We start from the raw sequence: 21418 nt of genomic DNA, 5'->3' as shown, positions 1-21418 counted from the left end.
GATGTATGCAAAAATACATATCTATCTTTAAATATTAGAATAATACTCAGCTTGATGAGATACTTGGGCCCTAGGAAGCATGTGGGAATTGAAACTGGTTTAGGGAGCTGCAGAATCCAATTTCTCATCTCACTCAATTCTGAGTGGAGTGCAGTGGTGTGTGAGCAGAGTCAGGGGCACTCTTTCAGTTGTGAAATATTCTTTGTCTGTGCCTCCTTTTAGGCACATATAGTTGAATTCAAATAAACTGAATGTCAAATGTACAGGTAGATATGACACCACGGCATTTGCTTATTTAATATTCAAAAACTCAGTACTTCTGTGCATACATAGCACTTAGCAGCACTCTTTTCTTTCTGTCCTTTAGCATTCCCATGGTTTGGCATGGATATCGGTGGAACATTGGTTAAATTGGTCTACTTTGAACCAAAGGATATTACAGCTGAAGAGGAGCAAGAGGAAGTGGAGAACCTGAAGAGCATCCGGAAGTATTTGACTTCTAATACTGCTTATGGGAAAACCGGGATCCGAGATGTCCACCTGGAACTGAAAAACCTGACCATGTGTGGACGCAAAGGGAACCTCCACTTCATCCGCTTTCCCAGCTGTGCCATGCACAGGTTCATTCAGATGGGCAGCGAGAAGAACTTCTCTAGCCTTCACACCACCCTCTGTGCCACAGGAGGCGGGGCTTTCAAGTTCGAAGAGGACTTCAGAATGGTAGGTCAGGTTTGTCTTTGTTAAAACAGCAAAACCTGTCACATGTTCATAATCATGGCCACTCATACCTAAGAACCAGACAACTAGCCTTGGGACTTTGGACAAGCTTATGTCACCTCTCTGTGCCTCAGTTTTCTCACCTATATTAGAATAAAACCAGCTCCTACCTCATAGGGTTGTTACATGTTGGATTAAATGAGATAATGTGTACCTGGCACATCGTAAGTGCTCAATATAGTTACCATCATTGTCATTTCTGTTAAAATTATTGCTGTGTAATATGCTAAAGACAAGATGCTAAAATCCCTTCTGAAGTATTTCAGTTAGAATTGTCCACAGACTCTTAACTATATAATCGTGATGCCAATTTATGCATATACAGAGATCCATGGGAAGGCTTTCTATGAATCCTACCAAAGATGATTACTTCTATCTACCCATTTGCTCTCCTGTCTTTTTTCAGCATATGAATGCCATTCAGAAGTTTTACTCATCAACAAAAATGAAATATTTAATATTATTTATCAGTAAATTCCTTCATTAATGAATACCTTTTAGGGAGCGTAGTTCTAAATAATAGGGATGATGCCGTATCCTGACTGGGAGTAATATACCAACCGTGCGTGGCTCATTTAGATTTAACAACTGAATATAAATGGAAGATATGAATAAGTAACATGCAATCCAACGTTCCTCCTTATTTAGCATTACTTAACATCTGTGCATTCTAATTTCTTCATTTTCTACAGTCAATACAATAATCTCTGTAGTGTGTAGTCTTTTTTTATAGAATAAAGTGAGAAGAAAATGAAACAACAGTTGTGGCTATATCTTGGAAAGGAAAGGGACCCAGATAAGCAAAAGTGATTGAACATAGAAGAAGGAAGGGTTGGGAGATTTTAGAATTAGTCTTACTACAAAGTTGAACATATAGTGAGGTAAGTCATAAAATACATATTCTCAAAGCCTGTAATACAAATTACCGGCATTTTGTGCAGAACTAATGTGATCCAGTCTTGATATAAAGTCTGTCATTAATGAATACATTAATGAATCAGTGCACATTCATGGTATTTAATAAAGCTATAAATGCACATTTATCTTGTGCCATCAAAAGTAGCCCCATTTACCTCACTGATTATAATAAGTTGCTATAAGAGCTGGCAACAGGCCAGGCGTGGTGGCTCATGCCTGTAATCCCAGCACTTTCGGAGGGGGAGGTGGGCGGATCACCTGAGGTCAGAAGTTTGAGACCAGCGTGGCCAACATGGTGAAACCCTGTCTTTAAAAAAAAAGAAAAAAAGGCTGGCAACAGAGTCCTAGAATAGTATGCTAAGTGAAAATAATTATCTTCAGGTTTCGTTTTTTTTCTTCTATGTCCCCTCCTACTACCCAGCAGTAGAGTTTGACTTGCCGCTTACTTAAATGACCTATGGGATCTTTATCTCACCGAAAGGGTTTATGATGATCAAAGAGTTTTGAAAATGAGAAGTTTGAGATCCATGGGCTTGAGAACTAAGTTTAAGTCTATAATGGAAAAATCATTGAACCTGCATTCTAGTCCTGTTTCTCCATTTCATCAGCTGGGGACTGGGCAAGACCTGTCCCTCCTCTGGGCCTCATTTTGTCATCTGCAGAGAGATGAGAATAAGGTGAGAGATGAAAGAAGGTCTCTAGGACTTCAGAAGTGACAGTGACCTCTGGAGATGAGAAAGTCTAGATTCTTGTGCTACATAGATAAGAAACTAAAGCTTCCAGAGAAGATCAAAAGCTTCCAGCAGTACCACGTAGGTCAGAGCTGGGGCTTGGACTCAGTTCTGATTCAGAAGGAAATGGTGATCCACTCTCATTGCTCTGAGCTCCTCGGGTCCCTCAAGGACACCCTATCTGAAGTGAACCAAGGTGACCCAGAGGATTTATGTAACCTCTGTCAATGCCTCCATTTCTCCCCTGGGGCAATATATGTCCTGGGATAAAGTTGCTCAATATATGTTGGCCATGAGCAGGTGTATTTCTCAAGGTTCTAAGCTAAGAAAAGTTACATCTCATTACTACCAAGATAAAGAAGCCTCTCCTTCTGTGGACAGGCTGTTGGAGCCTAAATAATAGACTGGAGCAGGGAACAAATCTATATAGCATTTGCTAAACAGCCTGACCAGGTTTGGCATCCATCTGTGAAAGAAGAGTCTATGGACCGCCTTCTGAATCCAGGCTGAATCTCAGCCAAAGTGAAGACAGAATTGAAAAAGATAGATCTCCTCCTATAGCCCGTTTGACATTATGTCAGTGATGTGCCTGAATCTTTCCAAAGTTTATGAGGATGAATAGGTATTAACATCCTCCTTCCTAAGCATTCATTCACTCACTCGACAAATACTTTTTTTGTGCACTTTAAATGTGCCTAGTACTGTGATGAACACAATAAAGCCCCTGCTCACCATGAGCTTGTATTCTAGTGGAGGAAGACAGTCAATAATCAAATTAAAAAATGAATATAAAGCCGAGTGCAATGACTCACGCTTATAATCCAAGCACTTTAGGAGATTGAGGCGGGCGGATTGCTTGAGGCCAGGAATTTCAAACCAGCCTGGCCAACATGGTGTAATCCTATCTCTACTAAAAATACAAAAATCAGCCAGGTGTGATGGCATACACCTGTAATCCAAGCTACTCAGGAAGCTGAAGCAAGCACGAGAATCACTTGAACCAGGGAGACCAAGGTTGCAGTGAGCCAAGATCGTGCCATTGCACTCCAGCCTGGGCAACAGAGTGAGACTCTGTCTTGAAGAAGAAAAAAAAAAGTGAACATAAAATATGTCAGATGGTGATAATTGCTATGAATGGAGGTGGGAAAGCGGGACAAAGAAGATAGTGCTGGCAGGGTCTTTGTGTGACTAGGTAATGTTGGAGCAGAAACCTGAAGAAGAAAGACAGCAAATCATGCAAAGAACGAATGTGTTAGGCAGATGGAGTGGTGAGTGCCAAGGCCCTTAGTGTCCTAATAATCTAAGCTGTTCTCATTTCTAGACTAGAAAATCAAAGATGCTAACTTAATTGTAAAGGATCAATATATGCTACTGTATATATTAAACAGTTTGAGAAATCATCCAGCAGTGCATCTATATATCTATAAAGTCCTATTATTGTTATTGTATAAAATCACTGTTTTTGGTATAACATAACTTTCCAGATAGGAATTTGAAAAATCCATTTGTGTGATTTAAATTGTATAAGAAAGAACAATGAACCATGAGACAATCGTTAGACCCTGTGTAGAATACTCTCAATTGAACAGACTTGCACTTTGTTCCTCCTTTTTCTTTCCCTCTTTTTTTCTTCCCATTCTCCCCTCCTTATTTCCTTTCTTTTCTTTTTTAACATTTTAGGATCGCTGTCAAAACCAAATTTTTGACTGGCAAAAATTAGCCTTCAAGATCAATGATTTATCAAAATGGAACACAAAAGAAAATCTTAGCTTAACTTCACGTGGACTAAGATGTTGATAAGCCAATGAGGAATTCCTACTATTTAAAAGGTGGCTTTCAAGATGGAGAACTCTGTATGGCTGTTTACCAAGGCTCTGTAGCTTTCATTGAATTTTGTGTTTATTCCCAGTGTCTCTATTCGGTAGATTTTGCTTTAAATAACCAAACAGAATATTTTATATACTGATTCTAGTATTTTTATTCACAACTACACATCCTAACTTCAACAACCGTATTCTCAAGAATGCAAGGTATTTTTGACATCAGAAAATTTATTTTTAAAAAGTCATCCATTCTGCCCATATTCATTACAACACAGGCATACCTTGTTGTATTGCCCTTTGCTTTGTTTTGCTTCATTTTTTTGCATTTCACAGATACTGCATTTTTTTTAATAAATTGAAGGTTTATGGCAACCTTGAACAAACAAGTCTAGTGGCACCATTTTTCCAATGGCATGTACTCACATTCATCTATGCCACATTTAGGTAATTCTTGCTGTATTTCAAACTTTTAAATTATTATTGCATCTGTTATGGTGATCTGTGTGATCAGGGATCTGTGATGCCACTATTGTAATTGTTTTGGGGCACCACATTATGCTCATACAAGATGGCAAACTTAATTGATAAATGTTACGTGTGTTCTGACTGCTCCACTGACTGGTTGTCCCCCTATCTCTCTCCCTACCTCAGGCCTCCCTAATTCCCTGAGACACAGTAATATTGAAATTAAGCCAATCAATAGTCCTACTATTGCCCTAATTGATCTCTAAATATCCAAGTGAAAGGAAGAGTCCCATGTCCCACTTCAAATCAAAAGCTAGAAATCATTACGCTTAGTGAAAAAGGCATGCTGAAAACTGAGACAGACCAAAGCCTAGGCCTCTTGTGCCAAATAGCCAAGTTATGAATGCAACTTTTCCAAGTTAGGAAAAGTTCTTGAAGGAAATTTAAAGTGCTACTCCAGTGAACACACAAATAATAAGAAAGAAAACAGATTTACGGCTGATACAGACTTTTAGTCACCTGGATTAAAGGTCAAACCAGCCACAACGTTCCCCTAAGCCAAAGTCTAATTCAGAGCAAAGCCCCAGCTCTTCAATTCTCTAGAGTCTGAGAGGTGAGGAAGGTGCAGAGGAAAAGTTGAAAGGTTGGCGGGGTCCTGTGGCTCATGCCTGTAATCCCATCACTTTGGGAAGCTAAGGTGGGTGGATATTTTGAACCCAGAAATTCGAGACCAGCCTGGACAACAAAGCGAAACCCCATCTCCACACAAAATACAAAAATTAGCCAGATGTGGTGGTGCACCCCTGTAGTCCCAGCAACTAAGGAGGCTGAGATAGGAGGATCACTTGAGCCCGGGAGACAGAGGTTTCAGTGAGCTATGATTGTGCCCCTGCACTCCAGCCTGGGTGACAGAGTGATTCCTGTCTTTAAAAAAAAACATGAAAAGAAAGGTGGGAAGGTATCAGAGGTTGTTGGTTTGTGAGGTTTAAGGGAAGAAGCCATGTCCATAACATAAAACTGCAAGGTAAAATACTAAGTGCAATGTAGAAGCTGCAGCAAGCCAGTCAGGAAATGGAGTTAAAATCACTGATGAAGGTGACTGCATTAAACAACAGATTTCCAGTGTAGATGAAGCAGCCTCATATTGTTTTGGAAGAAGAGGCCACCTAGGACTTTCATAGTCGAGAAGAGAAGTCAGTGTCTGTCTTCAAAGCTTAAAAGGACAGGGTAACTCTCTTGTTAAGTGCAGCTGGTGACTTGAAGTTGAAGCCAATGCTTATTGACCATTCTGAAAATCCTAGGGCCCTTAAGAGTTATGCTAAATCTACTCTGCCTGTGCTTTATGAATGTAACAATAAGGTATGGATGATAGTACATCTGTTTATAGCATGGTTTACTGAATATTTAAGCCCACTATTTAGACCTACTACTCAGAAAAAAACTCCTCAAAATTTTGTTGCTCATTGACATTGCAAACAGTCACCCAGGAGTTCTACTGGAGTTGTAAAAGGAGATTGTTTTCATGCTATTAATACAAAATCCATTCTGTAGCCCTTAAATCAAGGAATAATTTCAAGGTTCAAGTTTTATTATTTAAGAAATACTTTTTTAAGAAATAATTTTCATAGGCTATAGCTGCCATAGATAATGATTCCTTTAATGGATATGGGCAAAGTCAATTAAAAACTTCTGGAAAGGATTCATTATTCCAGATGCCACTAAGAACATTTGAGATTCAAAGTGGGAAGTAAAATAGCATGGAGTTTGGAGGAAGTGAATTTCAGCCTCAGGGACAGAGTTCAAGATGTCAGTGGAGAAAGTAACCACAGATACAACAAAACCAGCAAGAGAACTAGAATTAGTAGTGGAGCCTGAAGATATGACCGAATTGCTACAATCTCATGATAAAACTTGAATGAATGAAGAGTTGCCTGTTATGGATGAGCAAAGAAAATGGTTTCTTGAGATGAAATCTCCTGAAACGTTGAAATGACAACAAAGGATTTAGAATATTACGTAAACTTAGTTGATAAAGCAGAGGCAGGGTTTGAGAGGGTGGACTTCAATTTTGAAAGAAGTTCTACAGTGGGTAAAATGCCATCAGACAGAATCCCATGCTATGGAGATATCTTTTGTGAAAAGAAGAATCAACCAATGCAGCAAACTTTATTTTTTTCTTATTTTAAGAACTTTCCACAACCACCTCAACCCTCAGCAAACCCTGCTTTGATTAGTCAACAGCTCTTAACATTTAGGCAAGACCCTCCACCAGCAAAAAATTACTAATCTGAAGGCTTATATGATTAGCATTTTTAGCAATATTTTAAAATTCAGGCATGTACATTGTTTTTTTAGAGATAATGCTATTGCACACTTGATGGACTACAGTACAGTGTAAACAAATTTTTTTTTAGACGGAGTTTCACTCTGTTGCCCAGGCTGGAGTGCAGTGGTACGATCTCGACTCATTGTAACATCTGCCTCCTGGGTTCAAGTGATTCTCCTACCTCAGCCTCCCAAGTAGCTAGAATTACAGGCACACCATGACCACGCCTGGCTAATTTTTGTATTTTTAGTAGAAACGGGGGTCTCACCATGTTGGCCAGGCTTGTCTTGAACTCCTGACCTCAAGTGATCCGCCTGCCTCAGCCTCCCGAAGTGCTGGGATTACAGGCGTGAGCCATCATGCCCGGCAATGTAAACAACCTTTATATGCACTAAGAAACCAAAGAACTCACGTGACTTGCTTTATTGCAGTATTCACTTTACTGAGGTGATCTGGAACTCAACCTGCAATGTCTTGGAAGTGTGCATGTAGACATTTGTGAGTTTTGTCCAGTCCAAAGCGAATGTTGATTAGAAGTCAGAAGTAACTCTTTTAGTTACTTTAAAGGAAAAAAAAAATTACCTATCCTTTGAACAAGTAATATATAACAACAGTCTTATTTGGTTGTCATGAAATTTAGGGCAGCAGAAAAGAGATTTTCTAATTGCTTTCATCACATCATTTTACAACATGTGAGGACTTAAGAATTGGCTTTCCTTATGCCAGTAATCTCCAAGGGACCAGTCTTAAAAAGTGTATCATGGTGGAAAAGTCATCAGGAGTGGGTAGGATACCTGTGGATCTGTGGAATATCTAAACCTAAGAGCATTATTTACGAACACTTGTTACCTTGGTCCCTGTTATTAATCTGAGGACTGATTTGTGATATTACAGGAGCATAAGATTTGATAGACACTATTATTCTCAATTTCATTCTGGCCTGAGACTTTTGACCATTCATAGATGGTCCCTTTCATCATTTGATGGAGGGAGGAAAAAGCTATCTTTGAGGTTTTGTTATATTTCTCAGTCACAGGGGAAGTTTGAAATTCATTTCTCTCGGGTCTGTGTTAGGTCTCCTTTGTGAAAAGAAAAGAACCCTGAGTGTAATTTGTAATTCAGAATCAACCATTTTATATGCAAATTGTTCTTGGTTTAGTAAGATAACCTTTTCTGTCACTTCCAATTTGATTTATGGAGCCAGTGTCAGCAAAAGCACCTTCGAAGTGTGAAGTATCATACAGATAAGTATTTTACTTATTTCCTAAATACAATTTAGTGACTCATTTTTCAGCTATAGGTGAGTGATGTAGCTGATACTGGGTAGATCCATAGAATGCTCCCAGGGAGTAGATGTGGAACCTCTTGGGATAGTTTTTACCAAATTTCTTTAGTTAGCTATTGAGGTATTTTTGAAAGATTGAGCTATAGCTCATAGGAGGCCCTCTTAATTGTTTCCTGAGCATGCGTGTGTTTAAGAACCATCTCTTTCTTTTCTTGTCTTCTCTTTTTTTCCTCTTTTCTTTCCTCTTTCCTTTCCCCTTCCCTTCCGACAGGGTCTCACTCCGGGCTGGAGGCAGAGGTGCAATCATTGCTCACCGCAGCCTCAACTTCTTAGGCTCAAGAGACCCTCCCACCTCAGCCTCCTGAGTAGCTGGGCCCACAGGCATGTGCCATGATGCCTGGCTAATTAAATAAATTTTTTTTTGTAGAGATAGGGTCTCACTATGTTGCCCAAGCTGGTACTGAACATCTGGGCTTAAGCAATCCTCCTGCCTTGGCCTCACAAAATGTTGCTATTACAGGTGTGAGCTACTATGCCTAGCCTATATTTTTTTCTAATATTACCATACAGGGAATTACTGAATGCCCTCTAAAAATTAGTCTTCAGTTTGGAAATGATGTTTCCAAATACATTTGAGCTTGGTTAAGAAAACCTGGATTATTTTCTTTCTCATGGGTATACTAATTATAACTCATGTGTATAGTACTTTAAAGTTTCCAAAACACTTTCCACAACCATCTCATTCGATTCTTGAAAACAGCCCTGTTTGCTATAGGGAGGGAAAGTATGTGACTTTATTGACATCTGTACTAGGCTGTGGAAATAGACTCATTCCCAACTCTTTAGCTCCAAATACTGTGCTTCACCTTCTATAGCAGTGGTTCTCAAAGTGTGGTCCCAGGACCAGCAGCATCAGCATCACCTGGGATTTTGCTAGAAATGCAATGTGAGAAATTCTGGGATTGGGCCCCAGCAACCTGCATTTTAACAAACCTTCCAGGTGATTCTGGTGCACTTAAAGTTTGAGAACCCCACTGTACCCCTACTTGCTTGAGTAACTTTGGTACTAGAAATAACAATGCTAGTTTTTCAGAGTTATAGTTTGAAAATTTTCTCTACTTTACCTCTTCCCCTACTTGTTAGTCTTGGGAACACAAGTAGGTAACTTAACCCACTGACCCACAGTGATGCATTTCATCTGCAATAGTAATAGCTTCCTTGCCTAAAGTCCAACAGATGGGCTCTGTACAGTCTTTGATTAGCTTCCATTATTTACACAGAGTTTGAGTCTTACAGCAAGCTTTGTTTTGTTGTTTTCAAGTTTGAAGAGTGGCTTAAATTTAACCTATTGATTTAAAAACTGGCAGAACTCATACTCACCAAAAGTGCTAAGGAGAGTTAGAAGCAGAGGGATGCTAGAGCCAGCACCTACTGGCTTAAAAGAGTCCATGTATGAACCTCTTCCCAATTATGTGTATTGATATCACATTGTAGGCTTGAAATTGGGCATGGTCAGGGAAGACTATACCATGGAAATTAGTAAATGCTATAAACTAGGGATTTTAGTTTCAGATAGCTGATTGTTAAACATTTACCAGGTGTATCTTAGTTACAAAGTACATTTAAATGAGCTGACGCTTCATCTGCATGTTTGCTGGATCTGATAGTTCAGATTTGTGATCATTATAGGATCAGCATTAGGATACATACGTAGATAAAATTGGTAATAAGGGAGTCAGATTCAGCCCAGAGACATGTTTTGTTGGTCTGCAAAATATATATATATATATATTTTTTATTTTTTTTTGACCATGATAGATCAGGAATGTAATATACATATATATATATATTTATTTAATGTTAAATTAGCTGTCAGCACTTAAAAATTGGAAGATTTAACATAAAAATCTGGTGAATTTCTAGCTGTTGAAAAATAGGGTCATCTGGTAACACTGGGCGCCCAGCATCGCATGGCAATAGTGGGCTGCAGGTGAATTTTAAATATGTGCAGGTTGACTTGTTTGCCACAGTCCTTGTCATTCTGTGACTCTAGATCTAGTCAAGGCCTTTGCTCCTTTGTTTTCTCACTCTCTCCTTTAGGCATCTGAGTCTGTGGCCCCTGATGTAAGGAAAACTAAGCCCTGAGAAGGAGTGTTTCTCACCAGCTGAAATCTCAACGTACTGTTTTAAGATTTCCACAAAGTTAATTCAGTTGTACTAATGAACTGCAAAGCTTGATAATTACTTTCCAACTTGTCCTAAATTTCAAATGGCCTGTTTGAAAATCCAAGTAGCAGTATGACTCACTGCCTGCACTTGGGATCCTGTCATTTTTCCCAGAAGACTTTTGAGGGAGGTCTCCGTAGATCTCAGTGAAAATGACGCCTATCTTTATTTTCCTTTCTGGTGGTGCATGACCTCAAGCTTCAGAGATATCTGTCCTTCGGTGAAATGTGTAGAAGAGATGTTTGTTTGCTGCCAGCACTTTATTAGAAAATGATTTTTAAGGAAAAGGTGAAATGATGATGTTTCTTTTCAGATCAAAGTGGGACGTGCTTGGATTATCTGCCTTGACAGCTTTTTCTTTTTCCCTAGTAGTTTGAGGAAGTTCAGCAGGACAGACTTTGTGTTTGTGATGTTGGCTCTGGAATTGACTGTCAATATTGTTGATCAACCTCTGATTAATTTTTAAGCAGGTTAACCTATGATTCCAAGACTGGCTGATGAAATTACTACTTTTCAGTTAGGGTGATCCAGGAGATAACTTTCCCTGTTCCATGTAATAAATGTTTAGTAAGCAATTATTATGTGCAGGCCTCTGAGCATAGTACTAAGGGGCAGCCAGAGACTTAGAAAACAAGCCAGAATGTGACCTGTGCTGTAAGTGCAATGGAAGGCTGTGGAATCAGGGAGGACAGAGGAAATAGCATTTGCACTGCTATGCCCTGCTATAGTCTCTCAGGTCTCCAGATAGTTTATACCTGTAATTTTGCTTTACAAATTACATATTTACAAAGACATAATTACATATATCTCATCCAGAAGTTTCACTTGGTAAAAAAAGAAATGCGTAGAACCATTTATGGGGTAGATTTACTTGGTACCATGGGTCATTTAGAATGTTTATTTCAAGAATAATCAAAAATATTTCCATTGTCTGGTTGGTAACCTCTTCTAACTAATTCTGTTCTACAGGTATAGAAACGGAGGATTTTGTGAAATAGGAAATTCAAATCAGTGTCATGAAGTGAAAAATTTTGTTTTAGCTCTTTTTCTTGTTTGTATAGACAGAATCTCAATATGTGGCCCAGGCTGGAGTACAGTGGCACGATCATGGCTCACTCCAGCCGTGACCCCACAAGCCCAAGTGATCCTCCCACTTCAGCCTCCCAAGCAGCTAGGACCATTGGCATGTACCCCATGCCTGGTTAACTTTTTTTTTTTTTTTTTTTGTAGAGATGAGGTCTCCCTATATTGCCCATATTGGCCTCAAAATCTGTGGTTTAAGTGATCCTCTCACCTCAGCGCCCCAAAATGCTGGGATTACAGGTGTGAACCACCACACCCTAGCTTGTTTTACCTCTAACTTTTATAATGAAGTAAATATCTTTTTGACAAAATATCTAAGTCTAGTACTTGTGTAGGCTGTTTCCAGACTCCAGAAGCAGTACCCATGATGATAAGGAAGACACCAGAAGTACAGCAAGTCATTGGGAGATATTTGCTAGTTGTGTCACCTAGGGAGAGTTATTTAAGTTCTCTGAATCTTAACTGTAGAATAAGGTTGATAGTACCTACTTTTTGGGTTTTAGGGAGAATTAAATAATCTGGTACAAGGGTTTGGCATGTAGTAAACAGTAAATAGTTGCTATTATATTTTTAAAGAGTTTTAAAAAATTATATTGGATCTTTTAAATTATCTTCATTTGTTCAGTTTCATGTTGGTGTTATTTTTTTCTTTCTTTCTTTCTTTCCTTTGTCCATGGAAAATGATCAGGGAATCCAGACTCTAGGCCAGTAGTAATACATTTGAAGATCATAAATTAAACTTTTGAGAATGCAAAATGGCTACCAGACCTTAAGCCTAGCCCTCAGCCAGCTCATTCCCCTTTACCGTTTTGCCCCCTGTACATTTTTGTCTCAGGAACATAATAGGACACTCTGGGACTGCCCCAGAAATTAAGAAAAGGGCCAACATTTTTTGAACCTTTTGTATTTGTCGAGACCTATATAAGCACTTTACATATATTATTAGGTAATCGTCACAGCAACACTGTGTAATGAGTGTTATTATTATCATCCCCATTTTACACATGAGGGCACTGAGGTTTGAGAAGTTAAGTAACTTGTCTCAAATCCTTTAGTTAAGTAAATTTTAGAGCTAGAATTCAAAGCCAGCTCTAACTCCAGAGCCCAAGCATGGGAAAAGTGTAGTTGGGCTTTGTGGGCTCAATAGTGATTCACTCCAGTTCCCAGTCCCTTGGGACTTCATGCTATACTTCAAAGAAGTATAGCATTTTTGTTGCTTTCTGAATATTCTTAGTCTGCTCACCCTGTGGGAGCACCTCTTTCTTGGCAGCATCCTGTATTTAATTCCTGTGGCTGCTACAACAAATTACCACAAACTTAATGGTTCAAACAACAGAAATTTATTCACTCATAGTTCTTGATGCCAGAAGTTCAAATTCAAAGTATTGACAGGACTGTAATTCCTTCAGAGGCTCTCGGGGAGATGCTGTTCCTTACCCCTTCCAGCTTCTGATGGCTGTCAGCATTCATTGGCCTGTAGTGCAGCACTCTAGTGTCTGCATCTTTTATGCCTCTCCTATGTGTTTGTATGCTTGCCATTGGACTCAGGGCCCACCCCAGTAATCCAGGATGGTCACTTCATCTCAAGATACTTAATTCGATCTGCAAAGAGTATTTTTCCAAATAAAGTCACATTCACAAGTGCTGAGAATTAGGACATAGTGCCATCTTTCAGGGACCACCATTCGACCTATGACATATGCTGATGGGTGCATTTCAAGCAACCAGGCAAGCTCTTGTCCTTTAAGATGCCCTGTGGGCAGGTGTGACATCCAGCCAAGGCTACTTTTCCAGTGCAGTGGCTGATTATCTGCAAGATTTTACAACTTGTTTTAAGGGCGTCTACATGCTTTTAATGTGAATGACCCCATCTTAAATACAACTAAAACCTCAGGGGCTTCCCCTGACGTGGTCACCTATCTCACAAGGTTTTTTTGTTGTTGTTTTGTTTTAGATTGCTGACCTGCAGCTGCATAAACTGGATGAACTGGACTGTCTGATTCAGGGCCTGCTTTATGTCGACTCTGTTGGCTTCAACGGCAAGCCAGAATGTTACTATTTTGAAAATCCCACAAATCCTGAATTGTGTCAAAAAAAGCCGTATTGCCTTGATAACCCATACCCTATGTTGCTGGTTAACATGGGCTCAGGTGTCAGCATTCTAGCCGTGTACTCCAAGGACAACTATAAAAGAGTTACAGGGACCAGGTAAACATGTTTCCACTTGTGCTTAAACCCAGACTTCTTTCTTGATGAGCAGTTTATAGTAAAAGTTTATTTATATTGAATACATTTTTAAAAGAAGTATCTTGGCTTCCTTGACCAACCAAAAAGAATTTATTGAATGGTGTGTTAAAGTGGTATGTGGGTGATTTATATAAATGTTAATAAAACACAGTCCTTGCCTTGATAGAAACTTTGGTCAGGTTGAAAGAAGAAGGATTACACACATCAGAAATTTGCCAACATGGGGGTGTACAGTAAGTGCCAGATGATTGGCAGAGTCAGTAGAATTCAGATGGAAGGATACTTGGGATGATCAGAGGCAACTTCAGAAGAAACCTTCTTTTGGACCCTCCTTGATGCCTAGCTTAGAAAGACTTGCTTGAAATAATACACCATTCCAATCAGCAAACTAAACTAGTTCTACAAAGAATGCTTTTTTACCCTCAGGCAAATACTCCACCTGAAAACTGGCATAGCCAGCATACCTCTTAGGGAATTTTGGAGTGGAGTAGACAGGGAAACAGCCCTGTGGCCACAGTGGGGCACAGAGCCTTGTTTTTTTAGTACACAAACCTCAAGGCCCCTGTAAGAGCCAAGGGGCTCAGCTTCCTGTTAATGGGGATTCAACATGGGAAAAGCATCTGAGGTTAGATCTCTCTGAGACATTCTAATGTAAACAAAACTAAACAGGTTTTCCTTAATTTTTAGAGGAGGATTTAGTATGAAGCATTTCTCCAACATGTGGAACCATAGAACCAATTTTAGAGAAACAACTTAAGGGACTAGTGCCATGTAGAATGTGCTTTGGGACTTGATGTTGAAACCAGTGTTTTTGATAGATGCAGATATCATGTCACTTCTCTGGGTCTCAGTATTCTCATTTCTGCCATGAAGGGGGTTGTGTCTTAGATTGCTTCTACAAACTTTCCAGTACTGAAACTCTGCAGGACTACTCACCCATTAGGAGAAGAGTATTGCTTTTGCAGTGCATTTCCATGACTTGTGATAAATGAGTGGTTCCCTACTGGGGAGGGGGAAGATTTCACCATCCCCCCAGGACCTGTTTGACATCTTTTTCTCTTTGGTTGTTACAACTGGTGATGGAGTGCTACTGGCATCTAGTGGGTAGCGGTCAAAGATGGTGCCAAAATCCTGTAGTACGTAAGGCAGCAGAAAATTATCAAGCCCAAATGTCAGTAATGCTGCTGCTGAGAAACTCTGGCATGCATGCACGCGCACACACACGCACACACACATACATATTCGTACTGAAGCCTGCTTGTGTCCAGAGTACAGGCTTTGTTGTGTAAGTTAATTGTTACCAAGTATACATTTTATCACTGAAAATATAGAAGCTTGCTTTCTCACACAATTAACAAAACTGACTCCATGGCCTCATGAGGACTGTCAGGACTATCAGAGACATAAATGTTTCAGCTGAGCTGGTTTACGTTAGAGAGTGATTTGATAAATGTATAATTTTTAAGAAACTACAGACTTCCTCCCAGAAGGGGTAATTGAATTGGTAAAGTTAGTCCCAAGGTAACAAGCTATACATTGTTCACAATTAGACATATTTACAGTTTTATTGATTAACAGTTAATGTCATGAATTACATCACAGGTACACATTCTTAAACTTAGAGGCTCCACAGATCTGGGTCTTCTTAAATAGCTGCGAAGAAGCTAACTGTGGTGTTTAGCTTCTATTACGTGTTTAATGATGCATGTTAATATCAGTAAATGCCCATTAATGTCCAGTGTTCTCCAGTCATCAACAAATTCTGTCTGCATGTTCAGGCTTCCCTATAAACTGTCTCTTCAACCAGTAGTTTTGGAAAGGTGCTACTGAAGCCTGCAGGCTGATAGAGAACGCATTCAGGGCCTACCACAAGAGCGGGGGGAATGAAACATCAGGTCTGTGGTGCTGTGATCCTGATCCAGAGATGTTTTGCTAAAGGCTTCTTTTGATTCCAGTTAGAAAACCTCTGACATAAACAATTACGGTTAGCAGTGAAGTTAGGAACTATGATTAGTATGAGTGTGTAAAACACACTTTGGGAACCACTAACAAATGGCTTAGCTTTAAGTTTTGCTACTCCTAGTGTGAACTAGTAGCTGACACCCCAGGTTTTTTATTAATCTTATACCTGATTTTCCCATTAAACATTAAAGATGTTTATTTTTAAGAAACCACACAGGATGTCAGTTTTCTTTTAAACATGGTTTCAAATGGTGTATTTCAGTATAATTTTTTTTGCCTCCCAGATTTGGTAGCAACATTTTTTTCTTAGTAATACAATTTTTTAATAGAAATCAATGGAAAAAATAGTATTTGACAGGTGACATTAGACTGTGTAGTCTGTTAAAAGAGGAATGCAACTAATTTTGAAACTTTGGTGAAAGTAGCAGTATATCTCATCTCATCATTTTGGAATCTGTTTTAAGGGCATGAGCACTAAATTGAAGGTTTCTTCTACTGTTTCTTAAAATCCCCCACTAGGATGTTGTTTCTTTGTTTTGTTTTATTTTAAAATGATGATAATATTCTACAGCTTTTTCTTGCGTTGTTTTCGTCTCTGATATGCTGAGGGTTTTACTGTATGCCTACTGAAACAGATGTATCTGATTGTAAGCAAGGAATCACTTAATTAAATAATGGATAGCAGGTTGAGGATATTAATAAAGTGCTGGGAGACATTCGGCTCTTCTGCGACCGTGCATTCTTTCCTTCTATCTGCAGTGCACTTGCTGTGCAAATGCATGCTCGCTTTACCTCATTTGCTCCAATTCTTTATATGGAGTCTCCTGTCATTTTCCAGTCATACATAATGCACTTGCCCTTTTTCATACCAACACATCAGCCAATGGGTTACCTTCTTTCTAAGTCAGCCAGTGTCTTCAGTTGCTTACCTTTGGAGTGGGTTGTTGAATGCCTTAATACAAATCCTTAATGTCCAAAGAAAGGTTATTAGTGGAGATGAAAGATATTTACAAGCTAGAAATAGGAGCAAAGATGTCTTTCTAAAAATACATGGGGAGAAGAAAGACAAATACAAATAAAACATGGTCCCACATTAGCTTTGTAGGTAGGCTGAAACCAGCAATGTAGCATGACATGCTGCATCAAATGTAAATAAAGATAAATTTTCTTAGAGGAAATTCAAAGTTTCTACTGTGACTAACTTGTAAAGGTAATAAGGTACATGGAGCTCTTCTTTTACTCATGGAATTGCACCTACAGTTTAGGTAGCTGCTACTGGTGGTTCCTAAGTACATAATTTTCCATGAATATCCATAATTTCAATCATATATATGTATATATGTATGTATGTTATGGCATGTGTGTGTATATTACATATATACATATATATACACACACATGCCATAACATACATACATATATATATATATATATACACACACCCACATACACACACATATGTATTTTTTTAAGATGGAGTCCAGCTCTGTCACCCAGGCTAGAGTACAGTGGTGCAATCTTAGCTCACTACAACCTCCACCAGGGTTCAGGTAACTGGGAGTTACCTGAGTAACTGGGATTACAGGTGTGCACCACCAGACCTGGCTAATTTTTGTATTTTTGGTAGAGACGGGGTTTTGGCATGTCAGTCAAGCTGGTCTCAAACTCCTGACCTCAGGTGATCCACCTGCCTTGGCCTCCCAATGTGCTGGGATGACAGGCGTGAGCCACCATGCCTGGCCTCAAATATACTTTTCTTTCTTTTTTTTTTTTGGCCAAGTATACTTTTATACAAATGACAATTTAAGAATATTACACATAGTTTCGCTTTGTTACTTTATTTTATTTTGTTTTTTGAGACCAAGTCTCGCTCTGTCACCCAGGCTGGAGTGCAGTGGCACTATACCAGTTCACTGTGACCTCCACCTCCTGGGTTCAAGTATTCTCCTTCCTCAGTTTCCCCAGGGATTACATGTGTGGGCCCCCACACCTGGGTAATTTTTGTATTTTTAATAGAGACGGAGTTTCATCATGTTGGCCAGGCTGGTCTCGAACTCCCGACCTCAAGTAATTCACCCATCTCAGCCTCCAAAAGTGCTGGGAATACAGATGTGAGCCACCACACCCACCCAGTTTTGCTTTTGATACATCTTCAAGAGCTGTGTACCTATCTACAGTTTTGTACCTTATTAACCGTTGACAGTATTAAACATAACCCTAATCCCAAATTGATTTCATTCTTAGCAGTAAAAGCCAGTGCTCAATCACAAATTGAATTTCCAAAGCTAGTAGCTCTTTGGGGCTTCAGAACAGATGGATGTGAGCAGCTCTTCTTCATTTGCTCTTCTCCATGGTAAAGAAAGAGGAAAACCTAGGTCTATTAACTAGGAATGAATGCCTATTTTCCTGCTGGGAGCTCATTGGTATTAGTTTTTCTATGAATCTGCTTTTCTTTCCATTAAGTAACTTTGATATTAATACACAATTGAGTTCATTCTTGGCTACTATATTTACTTTCTAATTTTGTCTAGGCTATTTTAGAGGAACTTTCCCCATAAACAAGTGAAAGCTTTTAAAATGTAGCCCAACCATTGGAACCACTTTATGACCTTTGTTACTGTTTTTTACTATTGAGTGGTAAGTAATATATTAAACCTTCTGAAGAATCTGCTAGAAAAAAATTCAGTATCATATCCGTGGTTCCCTTCTAGAAATATTCAAGGCGGTTAAATGAGATTATCTCTGGTAGAGAGGCAAGGTCAGGCAAAAGACAGCTTTTAAGGCTGACCACTCCTGGCACAATCGTGGGTCAGTCTTGTCATCAGAGGGTTTGGCTTCATAGCTGTGAACCATGCTTTATGTACACACGAATTCTTTTTCTAGGTATTTATATTCAGCTGCATATGGTTTTTTAATAGGAGGTAGTTCTTGGTTATTTGCTGCTTTCAGACCACCCAAATAGAAGAGATCATGATTTGGCCCAATTTCATAGGTGGGAAGGCTGAACAAAGCACTCAGGTTAGTGGCTAGTTGAAGGTCTCACAACAGAAATCAGTGAGAGTCTTTCTTTGGTTTTTGTTCTCAAATTTAGGGGCAAATTTTCCTTGATGTTTATTTTTAGTCTCTGCCCTCTTTTCATATCCAGTCTATCCTAAAGCTCTGTTGTAACCTAGCACTAATTCAAGTGCCCCTTTGTTCGTCTGTTTTTATTCACCCATATTAATAGTCTTGACATAGTTGGGGACTTGGATGGGCATATCTTAAAGTAAAATTTAAAAATAAACCTTATTGTTCCTTCAGTCTTGGAGGTGGAACATTCCTAGGCCTATGTTGCTTGCTGACTGGTTGTGAGACCTTTGAAGAAGCTCTGGAAATGGCAGCTAAAGGCGACAGCACCAATGTTGATAAGCTGGTGAAGGACATTTACGGAGGAGACTATGAACGATTTGGCCTTCAAGGATCTGCTGTAGCATCAAGGTAGAGATTAAGTAGCTAGGAGCAGTAGTGATTAAACACAAGGCAGCCTCTCCACCCTGGCCATTCACTAAGTTGTGTTTTAAAATGTCAATCCACCAGCCTGGTGCAAATACCTATTGTATCAGAGCTCAGATTTGATCTCTTGCCCTTGAAGCACTGAGATGTTTAGCTCTTGATGCTTATTCTTAAAATAAGGCAACTTTGAAAGAAGGTTCTAGAAAACTGCAATAGTTTCACCTGTTCCATTCTTGTCCAGATATCTAGAGGCATTAAATTTTTTTCCCCCATCAATGGACATGCTACTTTGTCCGTATTAAGAAAAGGGCAGTCAGCCATGCATACTGCAATCCTGTCTGCTTATAAACCATGGTTGCAAAATCAGATCACTTGAGTTTGAACAGTTACTCGTAGAGCCTTCCATAATACTTTGGTGGAAGGATGGGCCCTGCCCGAAGCTGATTTTGAACACTCTCGCTAATATTTCCAACATAGCTTTGGCAACATGATGAGTAAAGAAAAGCGAGATTCCATCAGCAAGGAAGACCTCGCCCGGGCCACATTGGTCACCATCACCAACAACATTGGCTCTATTGCTCGGATGTGTGCGTTGAATGAGGTAAGGCCTTACTCAACCTGGGGAAAGCTGTGTGTCATTCATACACATCATCTTGGCAGTGTAATGCCTGTTGACTCTAACGCAACTGCATGTCCTTAGGAAAGCTTCCCTTTACTATAGTCACACCTTACAGGACAGGAGGGGTGTGTGTTGGGGGAGGGAGGGAATATGTGTTTTATTTTTAATAAGGCACTGGATGATAACAAATGATAAACCATCCAACTGTGAAAACATGATACAATTACAACCCATGTCATAGTCTCTCTAACCATCATTGTTGCCATGTGCCCACTGAAATGTGAGGAAAAGTTCTGAGCATCCTTGCACATAACTGCAGGTAAAATGCTCGACTTGCAATATTCGATATTCTCTCTGCTTTCAGCTTCTTTACAGTGTTGCCTTGTGGCATGGAGTTCAAGCAGCATTGTACAGGGCTATCAAAGCACAGAGAGCTTGCTACAGTCAAGGCCATCCAGGCCCCCAGGCACAAGAAGGGGTGGAGCTGGTGACAGACAGTTTTGTTAACATGTTTTGAAGCATTGCAAGGTTCTGTTGGAAAACATTGAAACTTTTCTAAAATAGAAGATGTGTAAAGTAGAACTCTTCACACTGAGGTATATTAGAAAGACAAGAAAGAGGAGTAAGGGCATGGAATAGGTCATAGGAGAGTATTAAAGAACCACAGTAGATCTGTAATGGAGTTTTTATATATGTAACTTTTAACAGAGATATGACATACACATAGAAGAAGGCTAACATTATAAGCTTACAATTTAATTTATACACACATACCCCTGCATAGCCATCACTCAGATCAAGAAATAAGATAGGTATTCAGAAACCCCCTTGAGCCCCCTCCCAGTTGAATATTGGAATGTCAGTGTATGAGGCAGTCTTTACGGTATATGGGTGCTAGCCCTGCCTCTTGAGTTCTGGTGTGACAAAAAACTCACTCTCCTTGTATAACACTGAAAAGAGTATGTTACTGGCCTGTAGATCAGGGACATATCTTTTTGGAAGCCCTCAGTTGAGACGAAGTTTAAATGGGAGGCTGATACTCAGAGAAAAAAGCATTCCGGAGATGTTTTTTCAAAGTCCACTTGAGTCATGGGATTCAACATAACAGTTTATTTCTTGACATTAACCTTTAAAGGGTGTTTTTCCAAGTAGCAAAACAAACCCTAAGACCAATATGTGTGTAGTTGGCTGTACTCACGGGCTCTCAAAGGTCAGCTAGTAACATCCCCTGCCCTACAGAGCAATACATGCCCTTTCCCCTGCTTTCCACGCAGCTGGCTTCTTGCGCCTTTGGCTGGAGTGAGTCAGCAAGTCTTTTCACAGGTATTAGAATCCCTTTGGGAGAGAGTGACTGATTTTATTTTTCACTTTTGATTTGAATTTCAATGTTATTGATTGGTGGAGTATAGCAAAAGTGCTGAATTGAAAATGTAGCCATGTTATACACTGGTTTGAGCAACTAGT

At 39.5% G+C, this 21418-nt stretch overlaps 1 protein-coding gene across 1 annotated transcript in view; it reads left to right on the top strand.

The window, feature by feature from the left end:
• The window catches only part of PANK1 (pantothenate kinase 1), a 65668-nt gene that overhangs the window by 35550 nt on the left and 8700 nt on the right, over positions 1 to 21418 (top strand). Inside the window, 4 exon segments of the mRNA XM_002807452.8 lie at positions 368 to 720; positions 13589 to 13842; positions 19144 to 19320; positions 19813 to 19936. Of these exon segments, the coding sequence (XP_002807498.3) occupies positions 368 to 720; positions 13589 to 13842; positions 19144 to 19320; positions 19813 to 19936 (908 nt within the window).

This window comes from Callithrix jacchus, chromosome 12 (genome assembly GCF_049354715.1).
Source record: "Callithrix jacchus isolate 240 chromosome 12, calJac240_pri, whole genome shotgun sequence".
Taxonomy (NCBI): Eukaryota; Metazoa; Chordata; class Mammalia; order Primates; family Cebidae; genus Callithrix; species Callithrix jacchus.
Note: the sequence above shows the minus strand (reverse complement) of the source record. Positions and strands in the feature narration are given on the sequence as shown.